The sequence below is a fragment of the Dipodomys merriami genome, unplaced genomic scaffold (assembly GCF_024711535.1).
Source record: "Dipodomys merriami isolate MVZ:Mamm:240054 unplaced genomic scaffold, mDipMer1.0.p SCAF_6, whole genome shotgun sequence".
Taxonomy (NCBI): Eukaryota; Metazoa; Chordata; class Mammalia; order Rodentia; family Heteromyidae; genus Dipodomys; species Dipodomys merriami.
Window position 1 is genome coordinate 9124600 of NW_027206179.1, and position 14306 is coordinate 9138905.

A 14306-nucleotide genomic window follows, 5' to 3' on the forward strand; every position below is an offset into this window, starting at 1 on the left:
GATGGCTTCAAGTTCTTTGTTGAAGCTCTGTTTTAGGTCTTGTATGAATTTCTTTACTTCCTTAATTTGGTGTTCAGTGTTTGTTCTCAAATCACTTAGTTGATTGGTTATGGTTTCTTTGGACTCCCATTCCTTCTGTTGGGTTCCATTCAGCATTCCCTTTGTGGTCTCCCTGACTTCCTTCAGCTCTTTGTTAATGGATTCCATGAATGTCTTTAGTGATCTTTGTGTATTCTCTACCTGGTCTCTTAATTCGTGAATTACTCTTTGATTAGTTTCCTCCCTTCTGTGGGATTCCTGCAGTTCTCTTTGAGTGTTCTCTGCCTGCTCACGCCATTCCTCCCTTTCTCTTTGAGTATTCTCAAGTTGTTCACGCAAATCCTGTATCAGTTTTTGAGAAGCTTCCTCACACTTATGATATTCCTGTATAAATTTCTGGGATGCCTCCTCTCTCTCCCTATCACGCTCATACAGAGTCCTTTGTACATTGTCAAACTTCTCATTTATCATGTTTGCTATTAGTGTTTGTAGAGCTATTTGGGAACTCTCCTCTGGATTATTCTTTATCTGTTCTAATCCCTGATTATCAAGGTTGGGAATTGAGATACCCGAATTTGCCATTTTTCTTGTGTTTTTCCGGCTTACTCGGCCCATTTGAGATAAAGATTGCACCAGTTTTGTGCTAGAACACTATCTTAAGGCAACCATCAACCAAAGTTTGCATTTGTACAGTCAATAGTCTACAGATACAATCTAGTTCATCAGATACATCTATTCAACATCAAACGACTATATGTTAAAGGACTTTGAACCGCAGAAAAGAATTTGGAAAACCAGAAATTATTAGGATTAGTGAGAGATGTGGGTAAAAAATAGGAATAGATTGGTGTGGGGAGGCACAGGGAGAGTTAACTATGTCCTAATCACAGTGCAGGAAATGGGTTGGGTAGGATGCAAGTAGAGAGAGAGAGAAAAAGAAGAGACGGAAAGGGGAATAAAGAGAGACCAGAAAAAGAATAGAAACGTAAAAATTAATGTTATTATAGAGGTTAAAAGACCGTCTATTTAGAGAGGAATGTGAATATGTTCAGAGAAGGGGAGGGACATAGAGGAGATGTGAAAAGCTTTAAGGGAGAAGAAAAGATCAGAAGTTTAGTAGAGCTAGATAAAAAACTAAAAGATAATTAAGAAAGAAAGAAAAAGAGAAAGAAGACAAGAAAAGAAAGGAAAACTCTCATTCACGTAATTCTGAAACAAAAATTATAAGATGAGAAAAAAAAGTTACTGGAAAACAATTATTTTTTCAGAAGAGGCAAAACTTAAAGATTAATAAAAGTTTTAGAAGGGAAAAAAATTTATATACATATATATTAGTTTGAGATATGAAAAATAAACCAATACAATGGAAGACAGAGGATCAAAGTATTTTAGTTTCTTTCTCTCTGTCCTGTCTGTGTGCAATGATGTGTTTGTGCATGTGCCTATTCTAAAGAAATTCATATAATGAAATAAACAGGCATTGTTTTAAAGTAAAACAATGAAGGCATGATGGAAACACAAATAAAAGGATTAATTTGTTCAACATATGGTGTAAGTATATGAGAAACAATGACAATGAAAGCCTATCAAATTTAGTGAAGTCTTCTAAGCAGAAGAAAATAGTGAGCATGAAGAAAAATTGATTGGGGAGTTCCGGGAAGATGGCGGAGGAGAAGCTGGAATCTGAACAAAGCTCTCGCATAGAAAGCAGCTTTAGAGTTCCAGTGAACAGTCCTAAGCCAGAGAATCACACCAAGTGTGCCATCACAGGACAGAGAGTTAGACAAGAGAGGGGAAGCCAAGGCAAAAAGAAGCACCCGAGTGGTCGCCAGCCGCCGCCATGGCGGCGGCGGCGGCGGCAGGGTCGCAAGGTCGCAAGCAGCAGAGACCACAGCCGGGGGCCATACCTGAGCGCTCACACAGAGAGTCCGGGACGAAGGAGCCAGACGCAGTGGGCGAGCGGATTCTACTCAACACCAGCAAGAACCAACAAAGAGCGGACATCTTCACCCTGCAGCTTGCAGACCAGAGACGACCCAGGATCCAAGACTCGGCACCAGAGACGACCCAGGATCCAAGACTCGGCGTGAGTACAAGCCCGACATCCTCACTCCTCAGGGAGCAGAGGAAGGAAGGCCACCCCTCCCCCCCCAGCACCGGTGATCTCCATCTTGGATACCGACAAAGCTCGGAGTTGCTGCTAGCTCCAGCTCAGGCCTTGGAATAAAATGAGTCATTTAGCAGGTCACAAGAACTTAACGGCGAAGTGACCTGCCAGACTCAGCTCCATCCAGGGAAAAGTCACCCAGCTCAGGCGCCAGCCTAGCCTCACTGGGTAACCAGAGCCAGAGGCTGCCCCTCCCTCTAGCAGCCACCACAATCAATTGAAAAACAGAAACCCTGAGAATGGCTCCAGGCTGGGCGCTGTGAGCTTTATCACAAAATAGCCCCAGGGAAAAGCTACTGTTTGTTGAAAGGCCTCAACTCTACCCAGAACCTAGCCTCATCACCACATCCCCCTCTTTTGTGACTCTCAAAGCAGACCACCCTCCCAGAAAACTAACCTGGGAGGGGGATCTCAAAATCTTGGGTAAAGCAGAGCATTTTTCTGCCTCTTCCAACCAACCGACTTAAGAAACCAATCAAGCCACAGGACCTCAAGCTGACCAGAGACTCCAACAAGAGACTGGTTGCAGACAAAAGGGAGATACAGGATTCTTCCCACTCCTCTCCCCCCCCCCAAAAAAACTAATATTTTACCATGGTAAAATGGAACTGGGATTTCAATGTAAAGCGTTCCTTACATTTCTCTTCTCATCCATTGTATTTGTGGTTCCTTTCTCCATAATGACTTTATTGGAGTTGGATGCATCTCTTTAATTTTGGTACATAAATAAAAATAAAATTGCTTCACCTTATATTTGAGCTCTTCTTCTGGTTGATATTGCAGGAAGAGATGTTCAATATGTTAGGTCTGTGAGCAGCGATTGCTGTAGAATCTTTCATAATTAACACTTTGTTTCTGAAAGTTGCTCATAAATTGAACATTTGTTAGTTAGACTGGCCTGCCACACAAGCACATAATATAAACTAGGTGACTAAAGTAGACTTATTTTTTACACAGATGAACTTAGTTACCTTAAGATAAAGGCAAGAGAATATTTGCTGTCTGATGAAAACCTAAAACAATGGTCAACAGCTATTTCCTGAGGTGCATGTGGTAGTGGGGAAAATCGCTCTCTCTCTCACTTTCTCTCTTTCTTTTTCTTATTGTGAAAATACTGTACAGAGGGGTTATAATTACATGTGCAAGATAATGAGTACATTTCTTATCAAGCATTGTAGTCTCCTCCTTTGTTTCCCCCTCCCATCTCTTCCCATCCTCCCTCCCACCCCCACACCCAATCCTCCCTGCCCCCCACCGCACAAAAGTTGTAAAGTTTGTTTTTGACATAACGACTTGTACATCTCATTGTTGCAATGGGTCCAACTGTATCCCTATTTAAGCGATTTGTTTTTCCCCTTCCTCTCCAAAAATTATACCGACATCAAATACAGTGAAAGCAGGGGTTATACTATGGGGGAGGGACAAACAAAGCAACAAAGAAATATTCTTATAAATGTGTTAGAAACAATCGCATGAAAGAAAAAAAACATTTGAATACATATCTTAAGGTTCATTTCCCTAACATCACCTTATCTGACCTTTTCTGCTTGACTCAGACATATACTAGATATTGCAAATAAGGGAAACCCTGGGACCTATGTTTCTTTGGGCCTGGCTTACTTCACTTAATATAATTTTTCCAAGCCTTTCCATTTCCTAACAAATGTGGCAATGTCATTCTTTCTGATGGAGGCATAGAATTCCATTGTGTATATATACCACATTTTCTTGATCCATTCATCTACTGAGGGGCATCTGGGTTGGTTCCATATCTTAGCTATAGTAAATAATGCTGCAATAAGCATAGTCCTGCTGGTAGCTTTAGTATGGTCTTGTTTGTAAACATTTGGGTAAATGCCCAAAAGTGGGATTGCTGGGTCATAGGGGAACTCTATGTGGAGTCTTCTGAGGAACCTCCATACTGCTTTCCAAAGTGGTTGAACAAGTTTACACTCCCACCAACAATGAAGTAAGGTTCCCTTCTGTCCACATTCCCTCCAGCATCTATTGTTGTTAGCTTTCGTTATTTTAGCCATTCTAACTGGGGTGAGGTGGTATCTCAATGTTGTTTTGATTTGCATTTTTTTTATCTCGAAGTAGGTTGAACATTTCTTCATGTGTCTATTGGCCATCCTTTTTTCCTCTTCAGAGAAGTTTCTCTTTATGTCTTTAGCCCACTTATTTATTGGGCAGTTGTTTCTTTGAGGATTTGTTGTTGGGGGAGTTAATTTTTTGAGTTCCAGGTATATTTTAGATATGAGACCCCTGTCCATTGTATAGCTAGTGAAGATCTTCTCCCAATCCGTGGGCTTTCTATTGATCTTGCTAGCTTTGTCCTTTGCCATGTAGAAGCTCTGCAATTTCATGTAATCCCATTTGTCCAACCTTTCTTTGATTTGTTGTGTTTCTGGGTCTCTATTCAGAAAATTTCGACCTGAGCCAAGGAGACCTAGGGTTTCTCCTATTCCATCCTGTAATGTTTTCAGAGTGTCTGCTTTGACTCCTAGGTCTTTCTTTTTCTGTCTCTCTCTCTCATCTTAAATAAGTTTCTGAATCTCATTCATGACAAATTCCCTTCATGTTCTTTCTTATTTCTATATACAAGCATATGACAATACATTCATATTCCATCACAATTGATAATGTTTAACATATTTATGGACAAAGAAATAAGGATTCAATCCAGAAAAATCATAAGTTTTGAAATACTCCTTCTCAATTTCTATCCTCATTATGTAGGATCTTCAAGAACTATCAGTTTGTTTTGGCCGTGGCTTTTGCTATTGAGATCAACAAAAACCCTGATCTTTTGCATAACTTGACTCTCGGACTTGATATCTATGATGTTCACTTCAGAGCTTGGACAATGCTTAAGAATCCCTTCATTTGGCTCTTTGGAAAATACAAGATTCCAAACTACTCCTGAATGAGAGACAGGAGGTCTATGGCAGTACTTACAAGACCATCAGGAATAACATCTGACCAGATTGGGACATTGCTGGGACTCTACAGATTTCCACAGGTGATGGTAGGAGGTGTGGAAGTATACAAAAATGTCTAATTTGGTGGCATTTCAGATGTTAGAAGAGAATAAAAAAAAGAAGAGAATGGTAGGAAGAGACTGGATTTATAAACCTATCAAATGTTGTGGTACTGAAGAGTAAGTACTTAAAGATGGTAGAATATATATTCCACTGTTTGGAAAAGGAGATGGAAAAGTTCAAGCAGATAAATGGATAATTTATTGATTCAAGCCTTATCAATAATTTTCTTTAATAAATTACAAAATGGAAAATGATTTTGCAGTGTGAAGATATGTTGAGCAGTGTACTGATGGCTCACACTTGTAATACAGGCTGCTCAGAAAGCTAGTATCTCCAATTAACCAGTAAAAACACAAAGTGAATGTGTGACTCAAATAGTAGAGCAGCAGTCTTTGGGGAAAAAGCCAAGGAATTGCAAAAGGCCATGAGTTTATGCACCTGTACTTGTATGTACAAACACACACACACACACACATACAAACACACACACACACACACACACACACACACACATGGAAAATGTGTTAAATGAAGAAAGTCAGCATCAGAACAAGAAAGGATAAATGAGTTCTCTCATATGTGAAAGTTAGATCTACAATATGAATATGTAATATGAAATAAATATGGAAGACACATAGTTATTTACATAAATACATGATCAATATGGTATAATGAGGTGTGGAACTCCATTGTTTAACTTTTCTGATCTACTCACAGTATAAAAAAGAACACCAGAAGGCTGAAGCATGCCTTGTCTGACTGGAGTAGATATTTAGGGGAAATGGCAGATGAATACCAAATGAACAGGTGGGGAAAACAACATAATATTCAATGTACATATGTGAAAATGGAATTAGGAAAACTATGGAGTGGGTAGAGTTGATATAAATGGGAAGAATTCTTGGAAATAGTGACAAAGAGCAAGACACATTTTACAAATAAATCAACATGTTGTACAACTATTTGAAAATGATTAAAATATCATTTCAAAAATAAAAACTTACCTTCCACCTACTTCAGCTGGTTCTTAACATACTTCAAGAGTGAGATTGTGACTTATGCAGTTGTACCCCTCTATACAATAAAATTAAAAATTAAAAAGCCAGGAAAAACAAAAGAGTCAGATTGTGATTGATGGCAATCTTCTCATTCATGGAGCATCCAATTTTTTTCCCTTTAGTTTACCTTTGAGCCTTTTGATCATGCCCTGAATGATCATAACAAATTTCCTGCTCTCTATCAGATGGCTCCAAAGGACACATCAATAGCCAATGCCATGGTCTCTTTACTGTTTCATTTCAGCTGGAATTGGGTGGGACTGTTGACCTCACAAGATGAGAATGATGCATGGGTTCTTGCTGAATTAAAAGAAGAGAAGGTCAAGAAAAGAGTTTGTGTAGACTATGAGATAGTGATCTCAAGCCAATCCAATTCACATATATTCAAACTCATGGCAGTTTATAACAAGATCAACAAATCTTCAGCAAATGTCCTCATCATATATGGTGACAATGATTCATTAATAACTCTAATAGTGTGTCTTGAGCAAATTTTAATACAAGGCAAAGTTTGTGTCATGAATTCACAGTGGAATTTCACCATGAGAACGAGATATTTCACTCTAGGCTCACTGAATGTACCTCTTATTTTTACACAGCATCATGTATATGTTTCTAGATTCACAGGTTTTATCAAGGCAGTAAACCCTTCCAAATACCCAGAAGACATTTTTCTTGCTAGGCTGTGGTTTCTGTCTTTTAATTGTTCAGGTCTGAATCTGACTGTGTAACATGGGACAACTGTCCTCATGACGCCTCTTTGGATTGGTTGCCTAGGCATATTTTTGACATGACTATGTCTGGACACAGTTACAATATATACAATGCTGTGTATGCTGTGGCCCAGGCTCTCCATGAGAAGCTTCTTCAACAAACAGAAGTTCAAACAGTGGGAAATAGGAAAGGAACAGTGCTTTCCCCTAGAAAGGTAATTTCTTCTATGTTGGAGAGCCCACACAATGAGCAAAGGCATTTGCTAGAGGGGTTTCTTATTGTATGAATTTCAATATTTCTGGATGTATGCATGTATGTTTATGTATATATACACATATGTATATGTACACACATTTATATAACTGTATTCAAAGGTCATACATACCTTGGATTCTGATATTAATGAATTATATTTCAGTATATGAAGTAATTTTCTCAAATGTGAAGCTCTATCTTTAATATTAACAAAACCTACTGTAAATACAAAATTGAGTAAACATAGATTAATGCTTAAAAATTAAATATATCAGGTGCTTTTGAGGCCCCAAAAATTCTTTATGTTGCAGTGTCTGTGAGGTACTCTAGACCAAGTGCATATGCTCTTAAGTAAACACCAGGTAGTAACAGGGATACAATATATTCCATGTTTCTGTAAGTTATGTTTTTGCAAGTTCAGGGGCTTAAACTCAGGACCTGGGCTGAGTCTCTTTGCGCTCAAGGATTGCATTCAACCACTTAAGCACAGCACTGCTTCTAGATTTTTCTGAGTAGTTTATTGGAAACAAAACTCTCACAGACTTTTCTTCCCAGCCTGGTTTTGAAGCATGATCCCCTGATCTGGACCTCCGGAATAGATAAGAATACATTCATGAGTCACCGGCACCTTGCTTATGAATTTCATTAGTTTCCAATAACTTCAACATGTTCATAGCTAATATTTTGAAAACTGTAAATTCAGCTTTTCTTCAATCATAGCAAGATATGACCTACTGAACAGAATTGTCCATATTTTTCATAAGTGACCTGGGTTCATTCAACTTTTGGTATTAAAATTTAGTAAGTCAACTATTTACATTCATGAAAAAGTGATTTGGCAAGCTGTAGCAAAATGGTTTCTCTTGAAAAAAGGCCTTCTACTCCTTTTCTGACAGATAAGGTTATTTTTCAGAAAGATTATTTTTATTCTGCCATAGATTTTCTTCTGGGATATTTCATTAGGTGTCTGTGATATTCTTGAATTCAGATTTAGAGATTAAAGGCAATCAGAAGCTTTTCTTACTTCACATTTTCTGTCTTAAATCTGGGAGTGTACCTCACCATAAGAAAATATCTCCCTTATAGCTGCACCCTTTTCTGAAGAACATCCAGTTTTACAGTTCTACTGGAGACCAAGTGATTTGGGATAAGAAAAGGAAATTGGAGCCAGAGTATGATATTCTGAACATTTGGGATTTTCCATCAGGTCTTGAACTTGCAGTGAAAATAGGAATGTTTTCTCCATATGCTCCACATGGCAATCGACTGTCTTTATCTGAAGATTTGATAGAGTGGGTCATTCGAACTACAGACGTGGGTTGGATCTAATCCTAATAATTTTGAAGACACACAAGTCAGCAAAAGTGACCCTTTAAATGCATACCTGGCTGAGTGTCAGCAACGTTTTCTCATAATCCTAGTTACTCAGTGAGCTGAGTTCTGAATATCATAGTTTAAAATAAGTTCACCCAGGAAAGTCTCTGAGACACTTATCTCCAATTAACCACCAAAAATCTGGAAGTAAAGCTCTGACTCAAGTAGTACTGTGCTAAACTTGAGTAAAAACACCAATTCCAGTGCCCAGATCTTGAGTTATAACCCAAAGATCAGGTCTGAAATAAGTAAATATGTTTCTAAATATTGATTTAGAATATTGTCATAAGATATAAACTATATATTTCTCAGTAGATTTCTAACACTGTAATAAAGTACCTGATGAGTTGCTCCCTTCTATAGAAATTCATTCAATGGTTAATTGACCTGCTACTTAACAGGCTATGGTGAAAGGAATCTTTGAAGGCACCTGTGAGAAGATTCTCACATCATGGACACTGGAAAGGGAACAGAAAGATACAATAGTCCTGTGGTTTACATAACCCTATAAAGTGGAGGTTTTCCTCCTTACCCTTTCCCATGTAACAGAAGATATGTATAAGACAACATTAAAGTAAATCCCATAGGGCTGTACACTAGGAATTACTTTCTCACCACTAGTTTCTACCTTTTAAAGATTTCATACATTTCAATAACTGAACAGGCTAGAAACCAAGGTTGTAGCATATAAGGCTTTGGAAATCATGGCATATGGAAGCTGAAACAAAATTCAATTACTCCACTGCACTCATCTACATAGAAACATTATGCTTAATAAGCCATTATTTAAAGCAATGGTCTTTTTGGACTGTTAGCTATAAGTCTGAAGAGTTACTAAACATCTCTGATTTTCCTCAGACTCCTCACTCTATCTGCAGTGAGAATTGTGGGACTGGATTCAGGAAATCTCCTCAGGAAGGAAAGGCTGCCTGTTGTTTTGATTGTATCCCTGGCCCAGAGAATGAGATTGCTAATGGGACAGGTAATTCTGTGACTAATGAAGAAATTTTTCAACCCACCCTCGTTGTCTTCAACCCAAACAAGCAATGCAAAAGTTGTTTATTAGGATTACAGAGCCCCTCTTCCTTCTATTAATAAATTAATATTGAAAAATACAGGTATTGCTAATTACAATAGGATAGATCATGACTTTGAATTACCTATTTAGTAATTTTTAGTCTATTGCAGTCAAAGTTTTCTCTAGGAATCCTTCTTATCACTGAACATTAGGGCAAGTAAACTCTAACATGAAATTTTAAAAAGTCTTATTAAGGACTGTTTTGATCTTAAAAGTTACATTTAACCCACACAAAAAATATGGATCTTGCATACCATTGTTTGACAGTTCCCAGAACTGTTATTAGCACAGGGCAAGGGCTCAGAAAGGTGGATTCAGTATGAGAAGTGAGCATGACTATTGAGTGCCCAAGAGTGGTCACTCTATTCCTACAGTTGCAGAGGTGAGTAGGCCACACAAACGTAATGAGGTGAATTCAAATATGCCATAGGATAAAATTAATGTTTTTATATACACCTGTATAATTACAAATTTAAATATGATTGAAAAACAGTTAATGAGAGTGAACAAAACTGTAGAAAATATATTAGGTTTTACAATGCCTCAACTATTACATTATCAATATGTTTGATAGTCACAGAAGGAAAACAGTTGAATAAAAAAGCCTGAAGAAGTTAGAAATAGGAGGTGGTTATAGTTTGCTAAAGAAAAATACTTTTATGATGGTAAGTACTGACATCTTAGGATTATACCTAAGTAAATAATTTCCTAAATTCTTTGAAGAAAAAGAAGTTCACAAAAACAACTAATGGGAGTCTATACTTTCCACCAGAAATGCAACAATGTATGAAGTGTCCAGAACATATGTATGCCAACACACACAGGATTCAATGCCTCCTGAGAGCTGTAAGTTTCCTGGCCTTTGGAGATCCCTTGGGCATGGCTCTGGCCTGTTTGTCTATGCTAACTGCTGTTGTTCTTGGGATGTTTGTGAAACATCAAGACACTGCCATTGTCAGAGCCAATAACCGGGCTCTCAGCTACATTTTGCTCGTCTCCCTCATCTTCTGTTTTCCTCTGTTCCTTGCTCTTTCTTGGCCATCCCAACAGTCACCTGCATCCTGCAGCAGGTCACATTTGGGATTGTATTCACTGTGGCTGTATCCACAGTGTTGGCCAAAACAGTGACTGTGGTTCTGGCCTTCAAGGCCACTTCTCCAGGGAGAAGGATGAGGTGGCTGCTGGTATCTGGGGCTCCTAACTTCATCATCCCCATCTGCACCTTTGTCCAGGTGACTCTCTGTGTACACTGGCTGGCAAACTCCCCTCCCTTTGTGGACACAGATGCACACTCTGAACATGGCCACATCATCATCCTGTGCAACAAAGCCTTCTACTGTGTTCTGGGATACCTGGGCTCCCTGGCCATGGCCAGCTTCACTGTGGCTTTTCTGGCCAGGAACCTGCCTGATACCTTCAATGAAGCCAAGTTCCTGACCTTCAGCATGCTGGTGTTCTGCAGTGTGTGGGTCACCTTCCTGACTGTCTACCACAGTGCCCAGGGGAAGGTCATGGTGGCAGTGGAGGTCTTTTCCATCTTGGCCTCTGGGGCAGGGGTTCTAGGCTGGATTTGTGCCCCCAAATGTTACATCTTGTTAGTGCCCAGTAGAAATTCTCTGCATGGTTTCAGGGATAAAATACATAGTAGGAGACATTAGCTTTCTTATGATTAAACTCCTGTTTCATTAGTATACAGGAGGTCTGGTCTAAATCTACAGTAATTTTCCATTGTTCTATTAATGTGTATTGTGGAATTTTTACTTCAATGAATGAGGATCTATTCCTCATGTTTCTACTACTGGAAGTGACAAATGGTGGCGATCACCATTTCAATTTGAATTTTTCTTGTATAGTTTTGATTCCTTCTATTCCTCATATTTGATTCCTCCTTCTCCCTTCTTCTCAGTTTCTTTCACTGTTGTGTTTTGCAATCATGTTCCCAAATTTCAAGTATACTGACTTTGTTTATTCACACTAATATGTTGAATAATCCTCTAATACTTTTTTTTTGTTGGTGGTGGTGGTCATGGGGCTTGAACTCTGGGCCTGGGCGCTGTCCCTCAGCTCTTCAGCTCAAGGCAAGCTCTCTACCACTTGAGCTACAGCACCACTTCCGGTTTTCTAGTGGTTTATTGGAGATAGGAGTCTCACGGTCTTTCCTGCCTGGGCTGGCTTTGAACCGCGATTCTCAGATCTCAGCCTCCTGAGTAGCTAGGATTACAGGCATGAGCCACCGGCGACCGGCTCCTCTAATACTTTTTATTGAGCTTTTCTTCTCATAAAGTTTCACCTTTTAATGTGGTCCTTAGAAATTGTTTTGTTCAATACTTGTATATTTCTACTCACACATTCACCCTTTTCAATAATCCTGAGTCTCTTTTGTGGCACTCTTCTCATTGTCTCTGTCTCTCTTTCTCTTTGCCACTCTCCACCTCTTTCTCTATCTTCCTCCTCCCTCTCATGCTTCTTTCTTTTTTTCAAATTATATTTTACTGTAAAGATGCTGTACAGAGGTGTTACCGTTACATGAGTAATGGAATGAGTACATTACTTGTCAATCATTGTTACCCCTTCCCTTGTTGTTGTCCCACAATCTCTTCCCTCCCCACCTCCCACACTCCTCCCACCCCACCCTACCCCACCTGACTGGAAGTTTATGTCTATGACAGGATGAAGAGGTCAAAAGCTATGTACATATGACCATATAAGCTGATGCTAAGCAAAATGAACCCTAATATAGGACACAAGATTTTTTTTATCTTTCCTGCTGTTGTTTTTATTGTACTTATAATGTACTATGTGATTTTTTGTTTCTTTGTATGTTCTTCCCAAATATATAATCCCTGTTGTCACTGTATTTGATTCTGGTGTCCTTTATCTTGTATATACATTTTTGTAATTTGGGGAGGGAAAGTGAAATAACCAAATGCTGAAATAAGGTTACAGGTTGACCCACTGTAACAATGAGATGTACAAGACATTCTGTTGAAAATGAACTTTACAACTTTGGAGGGGAGGGAGGAGTTGAGGAGGTGGGAGGTAAGGGAGAGTAGGGGAAAAACAGGAGGGGGTAACAATGCTCAATAGGAAATGGACTCATTACTTTGTTTATGTAACTGTAACCCCTCTGTACAGTATCTTTACAATAATATATATATACCTATATATATATATATAAAGATAAATGTACTTAATACATCATTGTTTGTTCCTCTATGGTTGGATATACCTTCCAATTTATTTGTGTTTAATCATTCTTTAATTAATTTTGGTATGTAGAAGTTTGTGCATTAAATATACATAACATTATCTTTTATAAGTTTATCACATTTATAATCTGTTAAAACTTGAACATTTTTATATTTCACATTTCAAAAGTCTATATTTGATAAGGAAACATTACTTTCTGTTGCAAATATTCTGACTTAGTGGGTTCTATACTATTTCTATATAATTAAGACATATCAACACAACTGCACTCATTTCTTGCCTCTTCTAGTGTTCATTACATGTTTCTTTTGATATTATTAATTCATTTATGCATGCTTCAATTCAAGGCTTACACTGTGCCAGGCACCGGTGGCAAAAGTCCTGCAATCCTAGCTACTCAGGAGTCTGAGATCTGAGGATCGTGATTCAAAGCCAGCCCAGGCAGGAAAGTCAGTGAAACTCATCTCCAATAAACCAGAAAACCAGAAGTGGCATTGTAGCTCAAGTGGTAGAGTGCTATCCTTGAGCTGAAGAGATGAGGGACAGTGCTCAGGCCCAGAGTTCAAGCCCCATGACCAACAAAAAAAAATAAAAAATAAAAAAGGGAGTACCATCATGACTTTTCTGCTAAGACTGGGATTGAATCCTGATCCTCAAATCTCAGGCACATGAGTAGCTAAGAGTTACAGTATGAGCCACCAGCCACCAGCTCTTACATAATATTTTAAAGATGTACTCAATAGTATTCCTTTCTAGATTTTCATTGCAATTTTAAGTGAACTTACACAATATTTACACTCTGAAATGTATAGGCATGGATGAATGGATGTATTGAAAGATGGATGGATGGATGGGAGGCATGGAAGATTAATGTCAATGAGAGAAGTTTGTGATTAAATGGATGAAGGACATATGCAAAGAAAGGAAAGAATGTAAAAATTTTACTGATTTTTTCAAAGGTTTCTGTAAATTCTAACAAAACATTAGGTCTAATGTATGAAAAAATAATAACGGAGTTCATTGAAACAGTTTTGAAATGAGGAATGAGGTGAATGTTATAAAAATCACAAACATGTATAAAATGTCATTGCAAATCCAATTTTTGCAAATACACACTGATAAAAATAAATGAAAATATAAAAATGAAAATTTAAGGTCCTTCAACTTCGAAGAGTTAAACAATATTTTCTCCGTGCCCCAGTTACTGGAGGACAAAGAGCTTTCCTCATTCCTCAATCTAGCACCAGGACTAATGACTGAAATAAATTCTTTCTTACTTAAAACTTGAACTTTTTCTCATCTCTATTTTCTTTTTCTTCTTTATTGAGATTAATTATATAACTTTCACAGTAATGTGGTGTAGTGAT

At 38.2% G+C, this 14306-nt stretch overlaps 1 protein-coding gene across 1 annotated transcript in view; it reads left to right on the forward strand.

The window, feature by feature from the left end:
* The first annotated feature begins 1879 nt into the window (after positions 1 to 1879).
* The window catches only part of LOC138814265 (vomeronasal type-2 receptor 116-like), a 48064-nt gene continuing 35637 nt past the window's right edge, over positions 1880 to 14306 (forward strand). Inside the window, exons 1-5 of the mRNA XM_070003270.1 lie at positions 1880 to 1990; positions 6431 to 6640; positions 8364 to 8591; positions 9510 to 9633; positions 10780 to 11323. Coding sequence (XP_069859371.1) covers positions 1880 to 1990; positions 6431 to 6640; positions 8364 to 8591; positions 9510 to 9633; positions 10780 to 11323 — 1217 coding nt within the window. The remainder of the gene's footprint in view (positions 1991 to 6430; positions 6641 to 8363; positions 8592 to 9509; positions 9634 to 10779; positions 11324 to 14306) is intronic.